This window comes from Panthera leo, chromosome B1 (assembly GCF_018350215.1).
Source record: "Panthera leo isolate Ple1 chromosome B1, P.leo_Ple1_pat1.1, whole genome shotgun sequence".
Taxonomy (NCBI): Eukaryota; Metazoa; Chordata; class Mammalia; order Carnivora; family Felidae; genus Panthera; species Panthera leo.
Genome location: NC_056682.1, coordinates 24,964,024 through 24,989,686, shown reverse-complemented (window position 1 = coordinate 24,989,686; position 25,663 = coordinate 24,964,024). Strand labels below are relative to the sequence as shown.

The 25,663-nt window shown below is 38.9% G+C and overlaps 1 protein-coding gene across 1 annotated transcript in view; it reads right to left on the bottom strand.

Moving 5' to 3' along the window:
- DLC1 (DLC1 Rho GTPase activating protein) overlaps window positions 1-25,663 on the bottom strand; it is a 536,095-nt gene that overhangs the window by 382,163 nt on the left and 128,269 nt on the right. The window contains 1 exon segment of the mRNA XM_042934406.1: window positions 23,390-24,531. Within this exon segment, the coding sequence (XP_042790340.1) occupies window positions 23,390-24,406 (1,017 nt within the window). The 5' untranslated portion in view covers window positions 24,407-24,531.

Below are 25,663 nucleotides of genomic sequence, written 5' to 3'. Positions count from 1 at the left end.
TTTCTGCTACATGAGGCAGTTCCTGGAATAAAGCAATTTTCTCAAATAACAAGTGCCAACTTATTTTTTCAGTGGGACTTATTTTTAACTTTCCCAGGGAATAGTTGAGAGACTGGGAGCAGTGTCCTTCACCTTAGGAATCTGAGTCTCCTTCCAGAAGAAACTAACGCTGTTCTTGCTACAGACTTACGTGTATATATACATGCATACATACATTGAATGAAGGGAGTGGTTGTTCATTTTCTTGGAGGAAGGAATGAAAGAGAGGCTAAGAAGTTGGAAATCTTGCAGAAATATTTACGTTTTAATTCAATGTTTAATTTTCTATAATTTATCCTAAACAGTGTAAAATTAACTCTAACACTTGCTTAGGAATTCATTAGATATCTTGAATTAATGACCATTGATCCTTGGGCATTCTTTTTTTCATATTTATGTATGTATTTATTTATTTATTTAGTGAGAGAGAGAGCGCGCATGCGCAGAGTTGGGGGGCGGGGCAGAGAGAATCCCAAGCCAGCTGTGGTGCTGTCAGTGCAGAGCCCAACCCAATCTTATGAACTGTGAGATCACGACCTGAGCCAAAATCAAGAGCCGACTGCTTAAGGGGCTGAGCCACCCAGGTGCCCCAATCCTTGGGAATTCTTTACACACTATGAGACTTGGCCTGTGTCTCCAGAAGTCTTCAGTGCTCAAGTCTCCTAGGATATAGTTGAACCCCTGACGGTTTGCTGGGTCATGCTTCATTGGGAAGAAACATCCCTGTGCTTCATCTGGCAGGAAATGCTAGTGTCTTAAACAAAACTATGCCATTTACTAAATCAGGGTGATATAAACATTTCCTCTAAGTAGCAGAAGTTCCTTATTCATCAGAAACACAAACAATGACTATTAAATAATTAAACTGTTATAATATACTGATAGTTTTAGTGAGGGTATTACAGCAAGAGTGCTAAGTACACATCCCTTACAAATGTGTTAACTTTTTCTTGGCAAAATATTTTATTCAGCACTATAGAGGGTTTATCAATCTATCAATAAATATTTACTAAGTGCCTAAATACTAGTCACTGTAAAAGCAAGGAAAAAAGGAAAACCTGTCTTTACCTTAAAGAGGTTATAGTTGAAGAGACAAATATCAAGGAATTAGAGAACCACCAAGAGGCAGACTGTGTGATGCTGAGCATCAGAGTGTGGAGGCGGAGGGTGACGTGCTAACCTGATATGTCAAGAGAGATCCTTCTGTAGATTGAGTATTTGTGACCTCTTCCTTCCACCCAAATGATGTTGAAGCCTTAATCCTCAATATGATGGTATTAGGAGGTGAGGCCTTTGGGAAGTAATTAGTTTTAGATGAGGTCGGGAGGATAAAGCCTCCATGATAGAATCAGCATCCTATTAAAAGGGAGAGAAACCAAAGCTTCCTCTCTCTACCACGTAAGAACAAAGTAAGGTGGCCATCCATAAGCCAGGAAGAGACTCCGCACCAGAATCCGAACATGCTGGCACCCTGATCTCAGACTTCTAGCCTCCAGAACTATAAGGAAACAGTGTCTATTGTTTAAACCACCTAGCCTATGGTATTTTGTTATAGCAGCCTGATCAGACTAAGACAGATACTCAATGCTCAGGTGAAATCTATCAGTAAACCATCCACATGGAACAGGAAGACAGGTTTTTAGAGGGAAATTTTTGAAGTACTTGTTTTTTAGTGACACGATTATCATCTTTCCATTGTAGTGACAACTTTGTGCGACAAATTCTAATATTTGAAAGTAAATGCTGATAAATAAACAACGTTCACTATGCCGACAACCAAACACAATTTACTATCAAACAACTATGTGGGAAGCAGAGAAATGGGGAGCTGGGGGGAAACAGAAAGATTTCCTAATTCAATACCCTTCCCAGAACAATGAGGAAACAATCCTATGGAGGGGACAGGCTTGCTCCAGGTCACAGGTGCTGTCAGAGCTGGAAAGAGAACAACACTCTTCTAGGAGGTAACTAACCCTGTGCGCCCCCCCCCCCCCATTATAACATAAGAACAGTAACAGGTTCCACGTTACTCTTCTGTAGTATTTATGCAAAGATGTGTCAATTTGACTTACTGAGAATAAAAGACCTCTAGAGTAACTGCCTAAATTTTCCTTCTTGGTTTTATTTGGTCACTAAGTCTCTTGTGGGTTTATACCAATGCAAAGTGCAGGTATTAACAATTAAATGAGAACATATTTTGATAGTGACATAATGGCATTTTTTAACAGACAAGACCAAATTACAATTTTGTCTAAAAAAAGTAGTAGATTCCTAAATACTTGTAGCTGGTTTTCCTTCTTTGACTTAAACGTGTCGTGTCAGGGTTGAATTTGTTTTTAAAAGACTTGAAAAAAGGTGTTTTCTATAACACAGTACAGATATCTTCATAATTAAAGTTTAGTTCTGAAACTCTCTAGTCCGGAGAAAACCTTGATATTCAATTTTGGTTCAAAAGGATTTTCGTTTTCTGATGCTGAGGCTCAGCAAAGGCCATCTTTCCTATCAGGGCTTTGGCTAAATACCACTGGTTATAATAATGAATTTCCTGTTATTCTTAGCATGTGCCCAGAAGCCATGGAGATTTTTGGACTTACTTAGTGAATTAAAGAAAGAAAGTTTAAAAAGACCCTTTTATGAATAGCAACCATAGAAAATAGAGATTATAAACAGTGGTAGTTTCACAAGGAAAAAAAAATACAACCATAACCACAGAATCTCTTCCAGAGATTGGGAGACTCTTTGGTATATTTCAGCTCTGAGGTAAATTTGGGGAAATATAAACCCTGAGGCTGCTACTTAAATCTTTAGAAGAATAAACTATGGTCAGTGATTGACAAGTACTGGGTATGTGGCACTAAGAAATGAGCCTGTGATGTCAAAGAGACCCGGATGTCATCTCAGAAAACTAATTAGTGTTGAGTGAAATTATTCTATAAAAAGAGAATGGATCTAAACTCATCATTACCTTCAATCTTGTGTTGTTTGTGGTTCCCACATGGTTGGGTCATTATTTCATAACCAGTTCTCCACTGAATTATGAATGGGTAGTGTAGAAACTTCTACAGGTAATCAGTTCTTAGTTTACCATTTCCTAGGGAATAAGAAAAGTGAGTAGGTTGCCTTTTAAAGCTAAAAGAAGCTATAGAGATGAATTGTGATGGGTGAAACGTATCAGTTTAAAACTAATAAGTATTTTATACATTTTGAACTTTAAATAGAATATATAATGAGCTATTTTAGTATTGCTTCAGAAATCTAATTAGTATCACTTATTGCTTTGTGAATATTAGCTCTTCCACAGATTTCTGTGAACATCCAGCTATAAGAGCCTTATTTTCCATATTTTTGAAGCATTAAAAAAAGCATTAGTTATCTAAAGCTTAATCTCTATCAAAACATATTGGATTGTCTATTCAAAACATTAGAAAAATTAAAAACAAAAGCAAATATATTCTACTAATTTCAACAGGATTTTCTTATGCCACTAATAAATACAAATTTAGAAGAGGCAAGGTGCATTTTCATTTTTACATACACATCCATAACCCGCTTCTTTTTAGTATGGCACTGCATAAGTCAACAATGTAATCTGGGTCCCATTTAGGTGATAAAATGGGACACTTCAGAAGGTGAATGGAGGAGCAAAGTAGGCAGGATGTGGCGACAACAGGCATAAAGCAGAGTGGCCAGACAAACAAGGATAAATGGCCATCATGCTAATGGAGCATATTCCTTAAGTGTTAGAGTTAGGAAAGTTTTATCCTTCAAGTTTTTTTGAATTTCTTAAAGAAAATAATATTCATCTCTGATTATCTGGCAATTAACATGATGCCTAAATGTTATATGCTAAAAATAATGCTAAATAAATGAATTGATGACTGAATACATTAACAAAAATATATGTTCATGCAAACAATTATAATTTTACTATGGAATACACTCCCTCCTGTCTGTAAAATCAAAGAAGACTAACACAGTAGATTGGAGGATATGAAAAGACATAACCATGAGGGAATCTTTTTTCCTTCTTCCAGACCCATAGCAAGGAAAGTTGCGTCCTCCACCAACCATACTGAAAATGGAGACAATTCAACTATAGCTGGGGAGTACACACTCACTCATCCATCTCATCTCAGGCATCCATCCATCCATCCATCCATCCATCCATCGGCTGGAAAACTCCCGGTTTTTCACTATACCATATTGATCACTGAGACTACACAAGGAAAATACATAGCTCCTCAAAGTGCATTTGGTATCACCAAATCAGGGCATTTATTAGGTTGACTTTCAAACAAAATTTTAAAAAGATTAATTATCATTCACTTATTTCCTCAGTGAAGATATTTTCAGGGAGAGAGGGAGGGAGAGGTAGCTTCAGGAACTTTAAGAAAGTAGAATGAGTTTGAAACAGTTAAGTGGTAAATGCTAGAATGCGGAACTAGGTGTATGTATAGAGTGACTCAGAGGCTCTAAGAGCCCATGGTGGCCGGACAGCATGGATCTGTGGTGCGTCTCTATACGACTTATTAGAGTAGTGAGACTAAGCTTAAAATTTTAACAAGGACTAAATAGAGAACTTTAAAATACAGGCTGAGGATATTATCTTCATTTGACAAAAAGCAAGACATTATTTAGCTTTTTCATGAAGGGAAATAACCTGGTGACGTTGTTTTCTTAGGAAGTTTAAATCTGATTATACTGTATAGAGTAAACCAGAATAAGAGGAAAAAGACTGGATCCAGGGAGATGGTAAGGAATTTATTATAGTACCTCCTCATGCAGAGATGAGCATATAGGTAGGATAGAAACATTACAAGTGGAGATAAATCATTCCTATGAGAAGAATGGATTTCTACAAAAATCATGGAGGGGCCATACAACAGTCACCTATGCTATCCAATTCTCCTTGGTCATAATAAGGGAAGGGAACCCACATCACTAAATAATTAAGAAAAATCAATTGCAGGGAAACAGACTGCTGCACAAAAAGAAATAATTCAGGTAATACTAACTACACATTAAAAGCCTCTAAACCTCACATTAAATTATCTCTATAATTAGTGTTCTCAGAGAGGTTTGAGAGAATGCTTCATCTATAAAATATGAATACATTACCATCAAAGAGCGAGCAGAAAACATACTTCATTTGCTTCACCTTCGCTTTTGTGGCATATACAGGGTTTTGGCTCCTTCTAATCCCAATCCCTCCATTGGCCACTGGATCCCCTCCTCTTTCATCAGTTCAAGGACAACACTCCTGCCTCCTCTGTTGTAGTAATGATACATTCTGTACTCAGTCATTTCTTTGAGCTTCCAAATTTGATGTCCAAATCTCTCCCATTTAACATTTTACAAAATTCTCTCTTGACTACACATCTTCTGGCTTTCACCCTCTTCCTTCATTTTCTTTTACAGCAAATATTAAATCATTGTTTAATAGCTGGCTCTGCTTACTTTCTTCAATTCCTGTCCTCCCTTTTGGTCTTAAGAACTCTATGAAAGTAAACCTATGCCCCCGCCAAACTATGAACAAGCCAGCCAATGGACTTTATGCTGTTAAATGCCAAGTTTCTTGGTGAGCTACTCACAGCATTTGAAACATTCTGATTGCACTCTCCCTTTAGAAACTGTTCCTTCATATGGTATCTAAGATCCTACTCTTTGATTCTGTTCTTTCCTTTGTTCATTCTACTCCTTGGTTGGTTTACTATCCATTTGTTCATCTCTTTTCTGCTTCCCTATACTACAGAGTAAGTCCTTGAAAGCAAAGATGTTATTTTGTGTCTCTCACATCCAAAGGAGTGCTTGGTACACAGCAAGTGCTCAATTAACTGTTTATCAACTAGGTAACTGAATAGCAACAATTTCTAGTTAAAAATGGGACTTAAACAATAAATATTTTAAAGGGCAATGAATAATAAAATGAATCTATTTGAACACCCAGCTGTTGATCAGCTGGGGGAGGAGAGGTAGATCAAGGGATAAGTGTTCATTTGAATGAAACGCTATTTAAAATGAATAATCAACAAATGGAGAAATGAGCATTTTATTTAGTACGCATATTCCTGAAGGCAAATATCAGAGGAAATAAAAATACGTAAATAATAAAAATCCGTAGGTAGAGGGGAGAAGCTCTGAACTATTATGAGAATACTAAATTCCACTGAAAGTAAGTTTCGGATGATAGAAAATTTGTCAGCCGTTGTTTTATTTAGTCCATTACATCGAACTATGCTTAGCATAATATAAGCAACTGCTGTGGGTTGAATGTTATCTCCCCCACCCCACAAATTGATATGTTGACAATTTATGAAGTCATAACAGAGCAGGATGGACTTCCATTCCAAAATGACTAGTGTCCTTGCAAAAAGGGGAAATCTGGACACAGACACAACACCACGTGGACATAAACGCAGAGATCAAGTGATATGTCTGCAAGCCAAAGAGCAATAAAAATTACCAGCCGAAGACCAGAAGCCAGGAGAGAGGCGCACAACAGATTCTGTCACAGCCAACAGAAGGAACTAACCCTGCTGACACCTTGATCTCAGACTTTTGGTCTTCAGAACCAATAAAATGACAAGCAATTCCTACTGTTGAAGTACACAGTTTCAGGTACTGTGTTACAACTGTCCTAGCAAACGGATACAGCAAAGATCTCTGTTAAGCACACGAATGAAATACCTCATCGTTCACAAGTGAACAGCATAAATTCTATGTACTGTCACTAATTAATAAATATAAATAAAAGCATGTTTTTTTTTTTAATTTTCAGAGAACGCAAGTGGGGGAGGGGCAGAGAGAGTGGGGGACAGAGGATCTGATGCTGGCTCTGTGCCCACAGCAGACAGCCAGATGCAGGGCCCGAAGTCATGAATGGTTTGATCATGACCTGAGCCCAAGTCCCACGTAAAAGCATGTACTTATAGTTACTTATCGTCACTTAGGTAATGAATCAGAATTGGAGACAGTTAACAAGGTCAGTCTTTGGAAAAATGGGACTAGTCGGAGAGGAAATTCAACTTCATTTTATACTTTTTTTTGGCCATGTGCATGTATCACTTATAAAAAGAAAAAAATATGGAATTGGTAAATACACCAGTGCTATCTTACTTGGAGTGTCTTTTCTCAAGTTGAGCAGTGAGGCAATTTAAAGCTTGGAACTGATTCAGGCATTTTTACTTCATATAATTACTTATAATTATGGCCGGCATGTTATCTCTCAAAGAAAATAAGCTACATTTTCTGTAGAAATGTCCCCATGGTATTTGCTATCGTTTACAGTTACTTTTATGACAATTTCCAAAGAACTATCAGATGAAATAAAAGATGAGGAAAAACTGATTGATTCAATTGGAACAAGAAGGCGGTAAAAAAAAAAAAAAAAAAAAAAAAGCGTGAATTATTACCGTCCACGAAGATAAGGCTCAACACGCTGTGCTTGTCTCCCCTCGGGCCCTCGTTCTACAAAATGTAATAATCCTTCAAGCCCTCGTTCTACAAAATGTAATAAGCACACACCGTGTGCCAGCACAAGGTAGGCACGAGGGGGAGAACGATGAAGAAGCTCGAAGCGTGCTGGTCGCGGCCTTCCAGGAATTTAGTTTGAGGTTAGGTCTGTGTGCTAGAGAAGTACCCCTCCTCGCTGGCCCACTGGGGAAAGTTCCAAGACCCCCGGAGGATTTCGGAAACGGCATGTAGTACCAAACCCCCTAGATGCGCTTTTTCCCCCCATGCATACCACACACCTCCGATAAAGTTTAATTTATAAACGAGGCACAGCAGGAGATGAACAACGAATAAGGACGTCGAACGAGTCTCACAATATACTGCAAACAAACTTAGGTGAATTCGGACTCTGTCTCAAAATATCTCACTGTAGTGTACTCACCCTTCCCCGGGAGGATGGGAGACGATAAAACGCGCATGTGCAGAGGGGCAGAGAGGCGATGACATAGGGGCTGGGACCTACCCCGGCGACTACTGACGTCAAGATGCTGCGTCAGAAGGCGGGGCCTGCGCTTCCGGAGGCGGTTGGCCGGGGGTAGCTGACCGAAGACACGGTTAAGGGGCGACTACTGCAGTTTCCTGAGGCTGCCTCTTGGGGGCGCCTGGGTGGCTCAGTTCCTCAAGTGTCTGACTCTCGATTTCAGCTCAGGTCGTGCGTGATCTCTTAGTTGGTGAGTTTGAGCCCCGCCCACATCCGGCTCTGTGTACCTGGTGCGGAGCCTGCTTGCGGTTCTCTCTTTCTCTCTCCCTCTCTCCCCCTTCCTCAGTCATGCTCTCACTCTCTCAAAATAAATAAATAAACTTAAAAAAAAAAAAAAAAGAAATACGGAACTTTTTTCTCTCACAGTTCCTGGAGCCAGAACTCCAAGTGTGGCGGCGGGGCTGTGCTTTTTCTCCCAAGGCTCTGCGAAGGGATCCTTCCTTGCTTTTTCCAGCTTCTGGCAGCTCCAGGTGTTCCTTGCCTTTATAATCTCTGCCTCCATCTTCTCATGGCCTTCTCCTCTGTGTCTGTCTTCTCTTCGGCCCTGTATAAGGTCCCTTGGCATTGGATGTAGGGTTCACCCAGGAAATCCCGGATGATCTCATTTTGAGATTCTTAATCACATCCGCAAAGACGCTTTTTCCCAACGAGGTCACATTCACAGGTTCCTGGGTTAGGGTATGCTCCTATTTGGGGGGGGGGGGTGCTGCACAATTCAGCCACTACAATTTGGGTATGAATAGATAATTCCAACACTGTGTGATTAAGTGCTAGGCTAGGGTATGTACAGAGGGTTACGGCGGGCACAGATGAAGGAGGCTCTAATTCAGTCTGAGGGGTTCGGGGGAGACTTTTTGAGTGAAGTGACATGTAGGATGAAACCTGAAGACTGCCAGGGGCAGGAAGGTGGGCTGGGGGAGCTTTATGGGTGAGACACAAAGTATGCTGAATTTAGATAACTGAGAGAAGTTTAATGTGCCTATTCAATGTGAGACGAGGGAAAGCGGAAAAGACTACAAAGGTAAACAGGGCCCAGAATGTGACCGTCCTTGAAAACCTTGTCTAGAATATTGGGATTTTAAAGCTACGGCGGTGGGGGCGGTGGGCAGTGGGACAGTTTTCCGTTGGGTAAAGATAATTTGGAGTGCCGTACGGAGGGTGGATTTGTGGGGCTTAGGACTGGAGCCAAAGAAATCAGGATGATGTTGCAGTAATTTGAGCAAGAGATGGTGAGGGGATTAAGGGGATTGGGATGAGAAATACTGAGGATGTAGAATTATTTTCATAACTATTGTTAGTCACAGCTGAACTCGCGAGTGCATTTCTACAGTGTTTCCAAAGTGAAGTGGGATTCCAAAGGTCTCAACTTTTCATCTGCGCTTTCTTTCTGGAACTATGACTAGCCCAGCAGAGAAAGAGAAAAAAGAGAGAGAGGGGGAGGGGTAACAGTAGGGATCCGGCAACAGTTTTTAATAAACACTTTGAATTTCTGAAACACATCTTTGACAAATGGGTTGATTTCCTTTAGCTCTTAGAGCTGTGGGCACACTTTAATTTGCATCGCTTCAAAGTAAATTTGGCTTTTCCAACTCCTTCCTAAGTGAAAGGGTGGCACTGTACATCTGGGGGGGTGTCTATTGCTTATGACTCACTCTTAATGATATGCACCTGTTTGGTTCTTTGGGTCTCAAAAAGTTACATGAGAAGCAGGTCAGGAATGCAGAAGGGTGTTATCAAGTGGCAGTGGCATTCCGTGCAGAAAAACGGAGGCGGCAGCAGTTAAGAGAAGGTAAATAGGTGACTGTGAATATAAGCAGCCCCCAAAGCAAACAGTAGTGTGCTTCCAGAAAATCCGTCTGCTGCTTCCCACCTGGGTGCCCACTGCCCATAACAGGAAGTGGGACGTAAGGACTGACACACAGAAGTGAGATCAGGAGGCACCTGCAAGTGGACCGGCCAGGCCCAGGAGGAAATATTTGTGAATTTGCTAATAATTCTTTCCGAATCAAGGTTTATTGTTAAGTGGTTGAAATGGTAAGAACTACTTGAAAACGCCGTGTCAAGTATAACTCCTTGTATTTGACATGCAGAACAACAACAAAAATTCCCCGACAAGGTTATTATTCACCGTTAAGTGTGTTGGCTACACCTCTTTGGTATTTTAAGCAGGACTTTGTGACTACTTTCCATTCCCTTCCAACAGCAAGGGTTCCTAGGTCCTATGAACTTGTATTTGCTGCTGAGTAGAGACTGACTCTTGTATTTCTTCCATGAGCCCTCATATTATGTAGGAAACCACCGTGCAGCCATTTTTATTATTCACTATATTCTGTTTTAGTCTCTCATAAACAACAGATTTTACCTGACTCCAGTGTACTTTGATAACAACTACTGGCATACACATTTTCATTCTTTGAGCCTGCAGTTCTCCTTGTTCTCCTATATCATCCTACCCACCCTCCCTTACCTCAAACAACTTTATGTGCACCGAGCTTTGCTACAATGATCTGTGCGATAACCAGGGTTCCAGCCCGCTATTGTCAGTGCTCTGACTTTAGATGGGAATACTGGAGGCAGATATTGGGCAGAAGCTCACATGTAGAAGTCTCTACATCAGCATAGTGACTTAATTATTGACATGTCCTGTGTAAATCTGGTCGTCTTAAAAATGAAAAGATTTATGAGGCACCTGGGTGGCTCAGTCAGTTAAGTCTCCGACTTCAGGTCATGATCTCACAGTTCCTGAGCCCCGTGTCAGGCTCTATGCTGACAGCTCAGAGCCCGGAGCCTGCTTCGGATTCTGTGTCTCCCTCTCTCTCTGCCCCTCCCCACTCACACGCTGTCTCTCTTTCTCAAAAAATAAATAAACACTAAAAAAAGAAAAGATTTAGGGGTGCCTGGGTGACTCAGTCGGTTAAGCGGCCAACTTCAGCTCGGGTCATGATCTCGCTGTTAGTGGGTTCGAGCCCCATGTCGGGCTCTGTGCTGCCAGCTCCAGGAGCCTGGCACCTGCTTTGTAATCTGTGTCTTCCTCTCTCTCTGCCCCTCCCCGACTCGTGCTCTGTCTTTCTCTCTCAAAAATAAAATAAAAAACATTTAAAACTTTTTATGAAAATGAAAAGATTTATCTGAAAAGTTAGAAATTAAATTTCATAATCAACTGGCTTCCTGTAAACCATATGACTCTTGCTTATTTATCTTCTATCAATAAAATAAATCATCTCAGTGTTCAGGTTTGGAAATTTAAGATGATAATAACTATAATGTATTGCATGTGAAGAACAGATTTATTTCCATTTTAAGTTGCCTAGAATAGGCTGATGGACAACTTAGCATACTTTCTGTTTCTAGTCTATGTCAAATTTTAAGTATAAAAACGTAGCACTTTACATAATCACTAATATGTTTAAAAAATTTTGCGTGAAGATTATACTGAAATCTGCTGGCTAATTTCCTTTCTCTCCTTGCCTCTTTAATGATTGCTCACAGTATGGAACTTGTTTGAAATACTTTTCAGCTTGTTTAAAATTTATCATGCCTCAACCCAAACACTGAAGACATCTGAGAGAAACCACTTTGTAACTTCTAAGTGGACAGAGATAATATTTATGATAAAAGTCTCTGTTGATCGCAGGGAGAGAGTACAGAATAATTGAATTAAAGGAAAATTCATGCCTCAGGAAAGACTTTTTATTATAAAACTAGAAACTGGAAGAAGCTGAGAAAAATAAACTTCATGTTAGACTCTATTTTCAGTTTTTCAAAATTTATATTCTTGTCAGCATATACCTGAAATGGTAGTTAAATTCTCAAAGCTGTGTGGTTTTTTTTTTTTTTTTGTTTTCTTTTTCTGCACACCGAGAGGACAAATGTCTGAAATAGAAGGATAAAACATTTCCTTTCATCGTTCAAAAAAACCTTAATATTAGGTTTGTGTTACATTTTGATGTTGGCCAATTCTTTCTGATTGCTTTTAAATTATAGCTTCTCCGTGATAATATGCAACTCAGCATCTTCTCTGTGGGGCAGCAGCTTCACGTTGGTAACAGGACATACCACTATTAACACTCGAAATTATAGCTCCTTGGCCTTGTCAATACACACACATTATTCCAGTTAAAGTGAAATGCAAGAGTATTTTAAGTCTCTTCCAGCTGGAACATTCCCTGACCCTATGAAAAGCAGATTCTGTCTCTCACCTCATATTTGTTTGTAGGATGCTGCCTATAACAGTCTAGGCAAGTGAATTACGCCTTCCTTGTCGGGTAAATCAACATAGGACGGGACGTTAAACATCATGCTACCATCTTACAGTAAAATGTAGACAACATGTTGGGGCGCCTGGGTGGCTCAGTCGGTTGAGCGGCCGACTTCGGCTCAGGTCAGGATCTCGCGGTCCGTGAGTTCGAGCCCCGCGTCGGGCTCTGTGCTGACGGCTCAGAGCCTGGAGCCTGTTTCCGATTCTGTGTCTCCCTCTCTCTCTGCCCCTCTCCCGTTCATGCTCTGTCTCTCTCTGTCTCAAAAATAAATAAACGTTAAAAAAAAAAAATGTAGACAAGATGCAAGGGATGTTAGGTATTGAGAAATGGATTGAAATTACAGTCCTAATGCACAATGGCAAATACGCACTGTACCCAAGAGCTCAGAAGACCAGTGCTGTGTTGCCCCAACTCCACGTCCCTGTGCCTTTGGTGGGAGGCTGGCGGGGGGTGGGGGTGGGGGGGGAGTGAGAAAATGGTCCACAGACTTCGAAGGTGATATTTACTGCAGAGGCCTAGCCTCCATCTGGTTTCCTTTCACATCTCCCTTGGAAACATGTGGGAGTAGAATACCACCAGCCAGCTTGCTAATGTTCCTGTGGTAGTAACCACTTAGTTCCTCTGTTTTGTCACATCCTCTACTGCAAGTATCAATAAAGACTGCGTTGTTGCAGGAAGCCAAATACTGCATCCCAGATTGTGCTTGATTATTGCAGATATTGAAAGTTAATTTACATGCGTATATAATTTTATATATGTATTATATATTAATTTACATATGTATATACATATGTAATATTTTTGTTAAGTAAACTTATTTTATCCTTAATATTCCTGCTATGTAGGCTTTATACACTTCACAATTCTCTCAAGAAAAAGTTTAACTCATTCAAAAATTCATAGAATGGATTTTGTGGCACCAGTTGACATTTAATCTAAATAACATCTAAATAACGGTGTTGAAAATGAAGGTTGTCATCAGCCCACCAAGCGTGAGCACCAGTCTTTCTTTGTGTAACAACAGGGGATGAACAGCGTGGTCCGAGTGCCGTCCTCTGAATACATTGTCATCCATCAGACGATTCACATCACATCACTCATAGGGACTATGCCCTCTTATCTTTTAAAGCTTATTTACTTTGAGAGAGAGAGAGAGAGAGAGAGAGAGAGAGGGAGAGGGAGAGGGACAGAGGGAGAGGGAGAGGGAGAGGGAGGGAGGGGGAGAGGGAGGGGGAGAGGGAGGGGGAGAGGGAGGGGGAGAGGGGGAGAGGGGGAGAGGGGGAGAGGGGGAGAGGGGGAGAGGGGGAGAGGGGGAGAGGGGGAGAGGGGGAGAGGGGGAGAGGGGGAGGGAGAGGGAGAGAGAGAATGAGCAGGATCCCAAGCGGGCTCCGCATTGTCAGCACAGAGCCCCACATATGGCTCTATCTTGCAAACCGTGGGATCATGACCTGAGCCAAAATCAAGAGTAGGAAAGCTTAACGGACTGAGCCACCCAGGCACCCCTATGTGATTTTATTATTAAAGGATTTCTTCATTGAAACTCAAGATGAAAATCGAAATTTTCAATGAAATTGAAATTGAAAAGTTCAATGAAAATTGAACTTTTATCAGATATTCATGAAGTACATTTCTCATCTGTTATGTTCTGACTGAAACACCTTTGGGTTCCTCTCCCAAGCGACTCTGAAGAAAATCTCCAATTGCGCACTAGGGCAATATGTGGGTGGGATGTGAAACATTGTAATTAGAATTGGTTTTTTTTAAAGGAATTATGCTCTTGCTTTTTTACTTCTTATGTTTTTGATGAATGATGCTGTTAAATCCCCTTGTTATGATTGTCCACCATGAATAAATTAACCAGTGGCATTCCATTGATGATTCTTACATATCTATGAGAGTAAGAAAATTACCGAGTACTGCTGTCTGACCACAAACTTACAGCGGAGCCATTTTGTGAGTACATTTCCTGATAATGCTTTAGTCATCAAGCAAACATCCATAATCTTCATTTCACTTCTCTGCAAACTAATCAAATACTAGCTGGGAGGAAATTAACATATCTAGCATTTTTTCCCCAGGATTCACTCATATGATGAAATCAGATGATGTATTTACTTATTTATTTTCGGTAAAGTAAGCCCAGAAATTACGAAGCTAAAAATCTAAGTACGAAAACGGCTGCTTTGCCTCAGCTAAAGTATGGCATATGAAGTGCTGTTCTCCTCTTTTGATGTTTATATCACCACGAAATAGTTTGGAAAACACACCTTAGCATTTAAAAGTGACTGTTTGTAAATGACTTTCTTGAAGTATTGGTTTATTTCACTTACCCTAAGACTGAAATCTGCGTATTAAAAAAATAGTAAAATTTAATTTTCCAAGAATATTAAAGTAAGGACAGAGAGATTCCTCTCCTTCATTCTCTCAAGGGCACAGTCTTTGCATCTTTCAAAGCTCAGCTGAGGCATCACTTGGTGAAACCTTCTTTGACTTCCTCACAGGGAAGCCTGTAATGGTTTTAGTTCCATAGATCTTAATACTTTCTTCCCTGGATTAGGTTGAACCGTGGTGTTACTGTACTTGTGGTTCCAAACCTAATATTATATGAGGTTCTAAAAGTAATAGTTATTAAAGTTAATTTAACTGAATATTTTGTTATTTGTTATTTATGTGACTTAGCCCTTTCAATATGTAAGTGCCTTTACATAAGGATGTATATATGAGTTTTATTCAGATCTTATACTGCACACAACCAAGTGCGGAGAAAGAGAATGTACTTAATATTTATTTAGTTAATGAATGCATATTCCAGGCTTTACTATATGATGATATGATACAGTATATGATATGATATACTATATGATACTAAATCCTCTCTCAACTTTTATCAATCTTTCCCCACACTTATTCCCAGACAAGTTGAGCTTACTCTCAGATCTGTAACAAGGACAATTTAGTAAAACAAACAACAAAACAACTACTATTGGTAGCTAAAGTCCATAGTGTTGTCTATGAGCCAGGCACTGTTTTAATTACTTGTATATATTAACATTCAATGTTCCTAACAACAGAGTGAAGTATTCCATTATACAGATGAAAAAACCAAAGCACAGAGAAAATCAGTAACATACAAGACTACAAAGCTACAGGTGAGGGAAGCAGTTCTATGCTTACTTGGTTCTAGGCATACCCATAGTGTAGAAGGTGTGGAGGCTTACCATGGACCATGCAGCACTTGAGAAATCTCCAGTTAAAGTAGCTACTGACCCTGGATGCTATTTATGCTGTGAATATAGATTCTGCCTGCAACTGTTCAGTTATTCAACTGTCAACCCACCTTGAATTTTGGTAAAAAATGGATTGTTACAGTAGGTCTATTAGGTAGCTGTTTAATCACATTTTCTATCTCATTTAATGTTCTAGCAACCTTGTGATATAGGGAATGTTGCCTCCATTTTTTTTAGAGACATATAAGTTTCACAAAGATTAAATGACATACTTTAATTTAGATTAGGCTCTTTCTCCTCACCATAGCTTATTTTCTTGATTAGAAAATCAAGCTCAGACCAAGCTATTCATTTTCTAGACCAAATAATAATGCTATTTCAACTTGTTTCGAAGTGCCTGGGTTAACTTTTAATGTATATAAAACTTTTAACGTCTATAAAATCCTTTTAAAGCTCCACTGGCTCAAAAGATAGAACCCAAAATTGAAGAGCTTCATTAATCACTAGTTTTATTCCTCTGCCAATGTAGATACAGGACAGAAAAAAATAATAAAAGTGTATTTTCCTATTTGCTTATGTTTCCTTTGAAAATTGTGAGGTTATCTCGAAAGTGGCACTCTAATTTTCTTGACAGTTAGAAAACTATCTGTGGAATAGAGATCTTGTTGGCAGCAGGGAGAAGTACTTTATTTCTAAGAACATGAGCCAGAAAGTGAACAGATTCCACGGGCAGCACTGTGTTTAGTGCCCCGATAACAGAGGCAGGGCCCTGTTCTGTAGGCTATGTTAGTTATCCCAACTTTTGTGGATATTGGCATTTCGTCGAGGGAGGGAGCCAAAACCTATGGCGGTTTTGTTGGTATTAAAAGATTAATAAGCTGGTCCTGGTTTCTAGTAACAGAAATCCATGAGGAAGAAACTAAATCAGTTTCACTATTACGCTTGCCTCTAATGTGCAATTGGCTCTGAAATACCCATTAATTATTTAAAAAAACATCATAAACGTGTATTAATTCTTGCTCCAATAAAAGCTGATGTTGGATTACTGTGAATTTATTAATGATCTTGTTACTAAGAATGTAAATTTGAAGTTTTGATTCAAGGCACTGCTTGGATCAGAGGCCCATCGCACATCATAACTACTTTTTAAAAAAAAAAAAAATCTGGAACAAGAAACATCCAGATCTAATTGCTCTCATTCAGAGTATATTTTTTCTGCCTTAGAGGCACCTGGCAACAAATCTCCCTACTTTAGGTGGTTTTCACAATATAAATTACAAAGAAATTTACTGTGGTGTGACACTTTCTAAACAAATGCCTTAATCTCTCCTACTCATTTATCTTTCAGTCTCTTACTCTATTTTTCCTGTCATTTCCCCTCCACTCCACTCCTGACTTCCTCAGAATGACATGAACCAGAAAAGCTGTAGGATTTCTGAGCCAGTGGCCTCCCAACATTTTCAATCATATGCTCCTCAGTGAGTATTTCCTTATAAACTGTGACATATATACGTTTGTATTAATATATACCTTCTATATACAAAATTAAAGGATAAAAATTAAAAATAAAAGTGAATGGATAAGCTGAGATTTCCTTCTCTACACTTACTCTTGCCCATTACTCTCCAGAAACAATAGAGTAGATTCTAAATAACATTGACCCCTCAGATTTCTATGCACCAATGAGTTACAATTAATTTGTTGTTTTGAGATCAATGGTAATAATGATCAAACTCAAAGATTGCCTCGGAGAACCAGATTTTACATAGTTCTTTTCTCCCTCTTCTCTCACGCTCTGTTTTAGCATGGAAATAGCAGGGAGCACAGAGAGGAGGTTATGGTACAAAGCATGAGCTCTCTGTTTTCTGATTTGGGTTGTATGATTCCATTTTTTTCTGCGTCTTTATTCTTAGGCTCTTGACATCTGATTTCGTCTTCTGAAAATAAATTCTTTACCATAACACCAATATTCATTCATTCAAACACTGATGAATGGAGTTCTAAGCACTGGGCTGAATGCTACAGACACAAATCTGAACCTCTACAGACGCAACACTGGTCCCACCAAGTTTCTGTTTTAGTTAGCAGTGGTGGGATCAAATGATTTTATAGTAAAGGTTACAAAAGAGAGAAGTCCTCTGTGAATGAAGGGAGAATCAAGCAACTAACTTGGCTGAGGAAATTTGGAAAAGTCCCCCCAAAGTGAAACCATTTGGGGATCTTGAGATAGGAGCTCACTGGGGCTTCACCTGCAGCCTGGTGGAGGTGAGCTGGTGAACGCTGGCCCTACTCGGCAGAGTTCCTCATGTGGACCCATAATAACAATAATCCTCTCCACCTGCTCTATGAGCACTGGAATCAAATTCGTGTTCCTTGTCTCCTTGCTAAACTCGTGCTGGTGATCACCATAAGCGCATTGTGCTGAAATAGAATCTGACTCCAGCTGCTAGAAATCCACTTTTCTCAAGGGCTTGGAGCTTTGCTTCTCCTTGCAGTTGACTGGTGCTTCTCTTGGTAACCTAATATAACTTATCCTCCCCTCTGTTCTTCTCTCTTTCTCTCTTTCCCTTTTCCTTCTCCTCCCCTTCCTCCGCCCCACCCCTTTTCTCTTTCTCTGCACTGATGTTCCCTCCCTGAAGTGTGAGTCAAACAGAAGTCTTACTTGAGAACACTCCAGTAGTGTTTCGGGGAGTATATACTATACATTACAATACGATATACAATATACTATACAATAAACATAGTATATTATGAGGCAAAATATTTGAGCCCCCAATGTCTGCAGATATGTTTCTGGCTTTCTAGTTGTTCATAAGGCAAACACTAGTTTAAATGGCATAAAACAATTCGATGGTTTTCAGTGGCCTAACAACACAAAACGAGCTGCTCGCAAAATTGCCAGGTTTATCTAAGACACAAACCCAGTTAAAATATGGCTGGGAGGACCTAGTTATCTCTCTACATGCCCACTTTCCACCTGGTGGTGACTTTTCTCTGCCAGTCCTAATCCTTGAGCCAGGAAAACAAAGTTTAAAAACAGTATAATCTACTCAACAGGATTATCTGTTTCAAAACCCTGGGAACTCAGTATAAAATCATACTGTTATTATGAATCTATCTGCAGAGGTACATATACTTACCCTGCTTTGTATTCCTTCCTTTTTGTCAAATAATAGTAGGCTTCTTAACAAAGTCTAATTCTTCCACTAGTCCCTGCTTTCATTCAACATATCTGGGGGTTTTGGCTTAACCATCATTTTGTTTTTTATTTCTTAGACAATTTTTTTTCCTTCCCTTTTGTATTCTTCCAGCTGGCTTCCTATCTTGGCCCATTCTATCTTTTCCATGATTTACACTGTTCTTTATGTCACCCATTGGTCAATGACAGCCTCCTCATGCTACAAGGCTCCCACATTGGCAGTCAGGAGACAGGAAAAAACAAGAAGGTCATAGAAAGGAATGAGAAGGTCATTACAAGTAGAAGTGTGCTTTTACTGAATTTATACATATGTTAGAGATAGGGTAAGGAGAAAAGACTTGATTTTATCAGTCATTTCTAATTAATATATTACACTTGTCCAGGGATAAGGTACAGTATATACAGTATAATGTTTCATTCCTGGGAGTTTTCCATTAACAACGTGTAGCATTTGATCAACATCACTTTGAAAAGTTTCCTAACACAGAAAGGTATTCTGTAGTGTGAAATTAAGTATTTATACAAAACACCACCTAACATACAGGAGCCTGTTTATTCCTTTCACCACAGGCCATGATGTACTGGAATAAATTTGTTAGAGTGTTGTTCCTCGACATATTTAATGGTATGGGTGATAATATAAAATTTCTCCTTATTCTTTGATAATAGAATTTTTAGCAGACGCCTGCTTACCCAGAATGCAGACTCCATTTCTCAGCCCTTATTGCTAGGTATGCCCATGTAACTAAACTCTAGCACATGAAATGTGGGAGAAAAAGAAGTGTGCACCTTCTGGGTCCTGCCTTTACACGGGACTGTGGCCACCCCTGCACTCCCTCCTTTTCCCACCGACTTGACTCTCAATAAGGGCTCAAGGTGGTAGAACAGTTAGATGGAAATGGTCTGGGGCTGTGAAAACATAGAGGCTACATATTGGTCCAGTACTGTTTATACCAAATTATTATGTGTATGTGAGAAAAAGATGTTAGATTTAAGCCACTTTTATGCTGGTTTTCTATGACAGCAGTCAAAACTACAGCAAAAATGATACAGTTTAGTTTACTGGCTCGGACGTGAGATTTTTGTTCGAATGTGGAATCAGGTGTCTTATCAAGGTTCAGATCATTTTTGCATTATATTCTGGAGTTTATATCGCTTTGTAATATGGATTATATTTTGTGTGAGCAAATAAAACTATGTTCATACATTTATATAACTATTACGGCTATGCAAAACTTTGGGAACTATTTAAATAGTCTCTAGAGAAGACTAAATGTTGGACTCTCTTTAATTAGCTAACCACCATCAAGAACAAATACACTAGTTCTTTAAAAAAGTCTAACCTCAAGCCTTTCCTTACATATTTTCCATCTTCACATCTCATTTGGTTTAAAGAGACCACTTCTTAGAGTGTCTCCCTCCTCCAGATTTCTGTGGAATTTGTCTCTGAGAGTTGCCCTGAAACAGCTGCCTTACGCCAAAGACTTACCCACACCCTATAAATGCTGGTCATATGCCACATGACCTTCTGACTCATTTGCCAATGTCTGCTCCTAATCTACTTGGTTTTCCTTTGATTTCATTGGCTTCACTTTAATTATATATTTCATCATATTTAGGAGAATTATTAGCTTAAAAGATTGATATTTATATACACTACAAATGTAGCCCTCTCCACTTGGGACGCTTAATAAATACATGTGTAGCCATCCTTGGATGGCCAGAGATAACATTGGAAAGCAACAACAACAAAAAAAATACAGCATGCAAAACAGTGAATGCCCGCCAAGATTTATAGATTTCAAGAAGTGATAATGTATATGTAACATACAATTATATCTCTAGTATAATGCTATTTCAGTACATTCTGAGGATTACTCTTAGAAGCTCTACTTGAGTTTTATTTTTTTACAAGTCTTAGAACCTTGATTATATCCTGACCGCCCCCCCCAAAAAAAATCATGCTCATAAATTCAGTGAAGGATTTGGCTCACTCATATGACCATCAGATAATAAGCTGATTAAAGTTCTCTAAAAATTTATTAGCTTATATTCTACTTCACCTTTACATGCACTAATCTTAAAGCTGTCACCATGGCTGACAAATAGTTTTAAAGATACAGACAATTAAGCAAATTCTTTTTCGCATCTGGTCCCTGACACCTTAGACATGAAAATGTGGCTTGTGTGTCTCCCCAAAAGGCTTATCTGTTTTAAATGATGTGCACTGGTATTATGAATGGAGTAGTTGACTAGAATTCTTGTTGACATTTTGAAAAACTTTATACATACTTGTTTCTATTTCATAGAAGTAATGATAGTCATAATAACTATATAAAGGTCATTTTGTGCCATGCAGAACATGTTCCAAATACTTTATATATCTAGTGCTATTTTGCTTTTGTACTTCTGTTCATTGTATGCATTTCATCCATATTTCTAACACCTTTTATAACAATTATATAGGGGAAAAGGTGAAAATCCCCTGCTTCTATACTTTTAATTCCATTCTTTCAAAATAACTGCTATTAATAATTTTGTGCCTAGATAGCCAGGATTTTGCACAGTCTTATTTAACCACATAGAGAGGTTTATACCCCCGTTCCTATTTGTATTTATATTTTTATCTATAATATACACATTTTGTCATATAAGGTCGGTATGTGCTACACATCCAGGTCTGCCCCTGCCTTTTGCCAGATGTGCTGTATCATGAGATCATTCAGTTAGTGTACATGGATCTCCCTCTATCTTTTAATGGCTGCATAGCATTCCAAAGTATAGACAAACAATAATTAAGCATTCCTTATTGATGGAAATTTACATTATTTTTTTGTCAGTAACATACAATACAACGATAAACATTTCTGCACATTTATGAGTTTGCTTTACTATTGTCCTTGGTAAAGCTCTAAAATGGTAAATTGCCAATTCAAAGGCATTTTAATACTCATTCACTATTGAACAGAACAGAAATTCCTACAGACTTTGGTTATAGAGGTTTCTCCCATAATGATGCTTATCCAGAGTAAAGTCCAAACTTGAAATTTTGCATTTAATCTGTTTATTACAAAGCATCCCGAAGGAATTGTAGAGTCAAAGCAAATATTCCACCAGACGAGGCCATAACACTTTGAGATAATGACATGCTTAAAATAGAATATTTAAGTTAGAACTTGTAAATAGGTTATAATTACATCTCTCCTAATGTAACCATGCTATAGTGACATGTCCAAGAGAAAATTCTTTCCAGCATTCTTACTATTGATATAAATGTCCAAGTGGTGAGCATATGTTTCTGGAATGTTTAATGTTTGTCAGCAGTTGGGCAGGGTTTGTCTTATTTTAGGGGAGCTATGTCATAGGTCGATTAATAATTTCTTATGTCATTATCACATTCCCAGCAGATTTGATAGGATATAGGACATTTCTGGAAAAGTGACCTGAGCATGCCAATCATAACAACTTTATGCAGCATTAATATTTCAATGCGATGTATAAAGAAAGAAGAGTTTGCCAGAAACACAGAATGCTCTGGTGTCATAGAGTTTGAGCATACTGATCGTTGGCTGTCAAGTCTTTGACTTCATTTAAACTAATTTATGACACGTTACTGATCTAGTTTGTTAGCAAAACCACAGTTTGTGGAAACCGGACTTTGTTTTTTCTTTTTTCTTTTTTTCCCCCACAAAGAGTTAGAGATTGTTTTCTTTCCTCATTGTACATAGTTCCAGTTGAACATTGGTTTTGTATGAGGAGAAGTGCCATTATAGATTAATATTATATCAAAAGAGGAGGAAAGATGTTGTCCAGTCCACAGGGAGTTTTCAATGCCAATGACCACGTTGCATTTATAGAAGAAATTATATTTGTATTTACATCAGGATAGTAAACCACTACATTGTGGGAAGAATTTGGGGAAAATCCTAAGGATAAGACAAATTTTGGCCAAGAGTCTACTAGCTAAGCCATGCTTCAAATAACTCCACTCCAATCTTTGCTTCTCTCACTTGGAAACTTCTAAGGGGATTGTGGCATCTACAGGAGTAAAGGAGACTCACCATAAAAAGTAATTTCAGCTATTGGTTCTTTTTGGTTCAGAATTAAAGAAAAGTTGATACACCTAATGATAGCAAATGTGCCAGGGTATTATTTTTATAAACATATTTGGGGGTAGGGCATACTGTTGTCTTTGGAGATGTAAAAGGGTCATTTTTAACGTGTGATTCATACCACTTTAATTATGATAAAATATACTTTTTGAAGGGCAAAAGAAGTAAGTCCAAATAACTGACATTAAATAAAGAAAGTGTTATTACTTTCTTTCTAAAAATTAGGGAACACTCATCAGCTAGGCCTTGAACTAGGAGCTATCTGGTGGCTATTTAATTCCAACTAAGGAAAGTGAAACCAATTCTGTCTTCAACACAATTCCAAAGAGCATAGTTCACAAACTATGATAAATACTATTAGTGAAATGAATAGGTTATTGTATTCTAATTTTTACATATTCTGATGTTCCCCCCAAGAAGATAATCCTTGAGTTATACAGCTACACTATAGGGCAAAAGAAACATCTACATATCTCTTTAACCCTAGCAAAATAATAAGTGATAGAAACAAGGGTATTTATAAAATTCCAAAAACCAGATAATCTGCGCATGTGCCTTACCTTTCTTTTGCGAAGTCTGACCGGATTATCTGTGGGTTCCTGGGTGGCCAGAGTCTCCTTTAAGTGTAAACACTGCATGCCATCTTCTGAGTTGACCTTTGGAAGACATTTGTTTTGATGTTCTAAGAAACCACTCTTCTCGAGGCCATTTTCAGCTGACATTCCATCAGGGCAGGAAGGAGGTTGCAGAAGGCAGCTTCCAGAATCTGCTTTTAATAATGGCAGTCCTCTGCCCTTGTGAGGAATAGCTAAGAACTCATCCTGTACTACACCGCAGGTGTTTCTTTCATGTTCATCTTTAGGGAAGTCAAGTTTTCTTCGTTGCTGAGCAATTACAGCCGAATTAAGCAATTGCTTCTCAGGCACAATATCTTTCACATGTGAAGAGTCACATGCATTTGTTTTGGATGCATCTTTTACTTCACTTAAGCTTATATCATTACAAAGCTCCAGGCTTTTACTTGTAGTGTCAACAGGTTTTTTCCCCCTCTTTTCTTCTACCAGTGCCAAGTCAGCTCCGCCAGCCATTTCCCAGGAGTTACTTTGGTTACCTTCCATGACGGGCAGTGTCTTTACTAAGGAGCCTGCTCCTCTGATAGTATGTTGGTCTGATATCTTATGTCCTTGCTTAGTTAAAATTTGTTTATCATCTGTAACATACGGCTCGGGATCGGGATCCTCATCAGACACGTGCACTAGTGTTTCCGTGCTGGCTTCCAGAGAAAGAAACTGATCTTCACCTTCGGGGCTGTCATTTTCATCCACCTCCTTTGAAATGTGACCCATTGGCCTCCCAGGAAAGTCTCTCAGCTCTGAGCCATGGCAGCAGTCTGGCAGTGAAACACACTTCTCTTTGCGATCCACATTTAAAGTTGCATCTTTTTCCATACTTGCCTGGGAGCTGTCAGCTACTAGTCCATGATGGCATGCTGGGTTACAATCATCGGAATTAAAAGGCTGCCCCATCCATTGGGTCACATGTTCTTCCCAGCTTCTCTTTCTGATAGCTACAGACATGTCATCGTAGTTTGACAACAGACTGAGAGATACGTTCCATGTGACGCGGAAGGAGATGGAACTTGAGGAGACATTACGTCATATGCGCGGACCGAAGAAGAGAGTGAATTTTATCATTTTGCCACCTATGAAAAAAATTTAAAAATTTATATATAGTTTAGGATAATCATTCTAGAGTCAACATGTGTCTTGGAAAAGAGAGCGCTTAATCTGTGCTATGAAAGATTAAGTAAGGGAATTTACAAAGCTTCTTTCCATAGATTTAATGATGTTATTTCTTTAAGAAGTAGCCTAATATTAGAAGAAAACTTCACATTTAATATTTCTGGTCAAAAAACGTTGACAGCATTTGAAAGGCAGGTGGATCGACTGACCTATAAATGAATGAAGACGTAAGTCCTGAGTGTTTGACACTCCATTAAGAACATATTTGCCTTGCAGTACTTAATAGAAATCACCAGAAGAAACTTGTTACTCTAGCTTACATACTTTCCTGCTTTACTTTTGTGAACCCAAGTTCTTACAGAAATCTATTTGTTGTTCGGTTTGAATTGCAGCAATGGCCACCAGGAGCTGCTCGTGCAAAACGTGAGCTACAGAGACAGCCTGTGTAATGGACTAGTCTGTGAAAGAGCTAATACAGAGGCCAAACTACCAGGACGTATTTACTCCAGGGAGTGACTAACAAACATGGAATAATCTGGTTTAGCTCCTATTAACACATAATTCATAAGAAAATGGAACACAGACCACTGGCCATGCCTTAGGATAAATACATTTACAGTCATGCTATTACTGCTACTACTAGGTGGCAAGCTCATTTTGTTGAGACGTTAAATAACTTGCCCAAGGTAATACATCCAGGAAGCACGCCAGGATTTACACTAGGCCCAGGTTCTAAGGCCCAAATTTAGATAGCCAACAAACTTTACTGTCTCCGTGGCATGAGATTCTACCTGTACCCCTTCCCTCCACATACATTTAGTATGTATAAAATCTAAACTCCTCAGGCAGGAACTCAGAGAACCAAAAAAGAAGATGTGAGCATGATAAAACAGTGGGTACAATTCTTCAGAAACTTCGGTCTCTTTCTTTTTGGCTTCCAAGGAGTTTCGTTTGTATACTTCTATTAGACTTTAGCCATAAAAATTTCAGTAAACCAGAAAACCAGGCATAAGATAGGGTAGGATATAAATACATTCCAGGTTTCCATCTCCTTTTTGCCTTGAATTATTCAAACCCCTTAGTTCAAGGAAA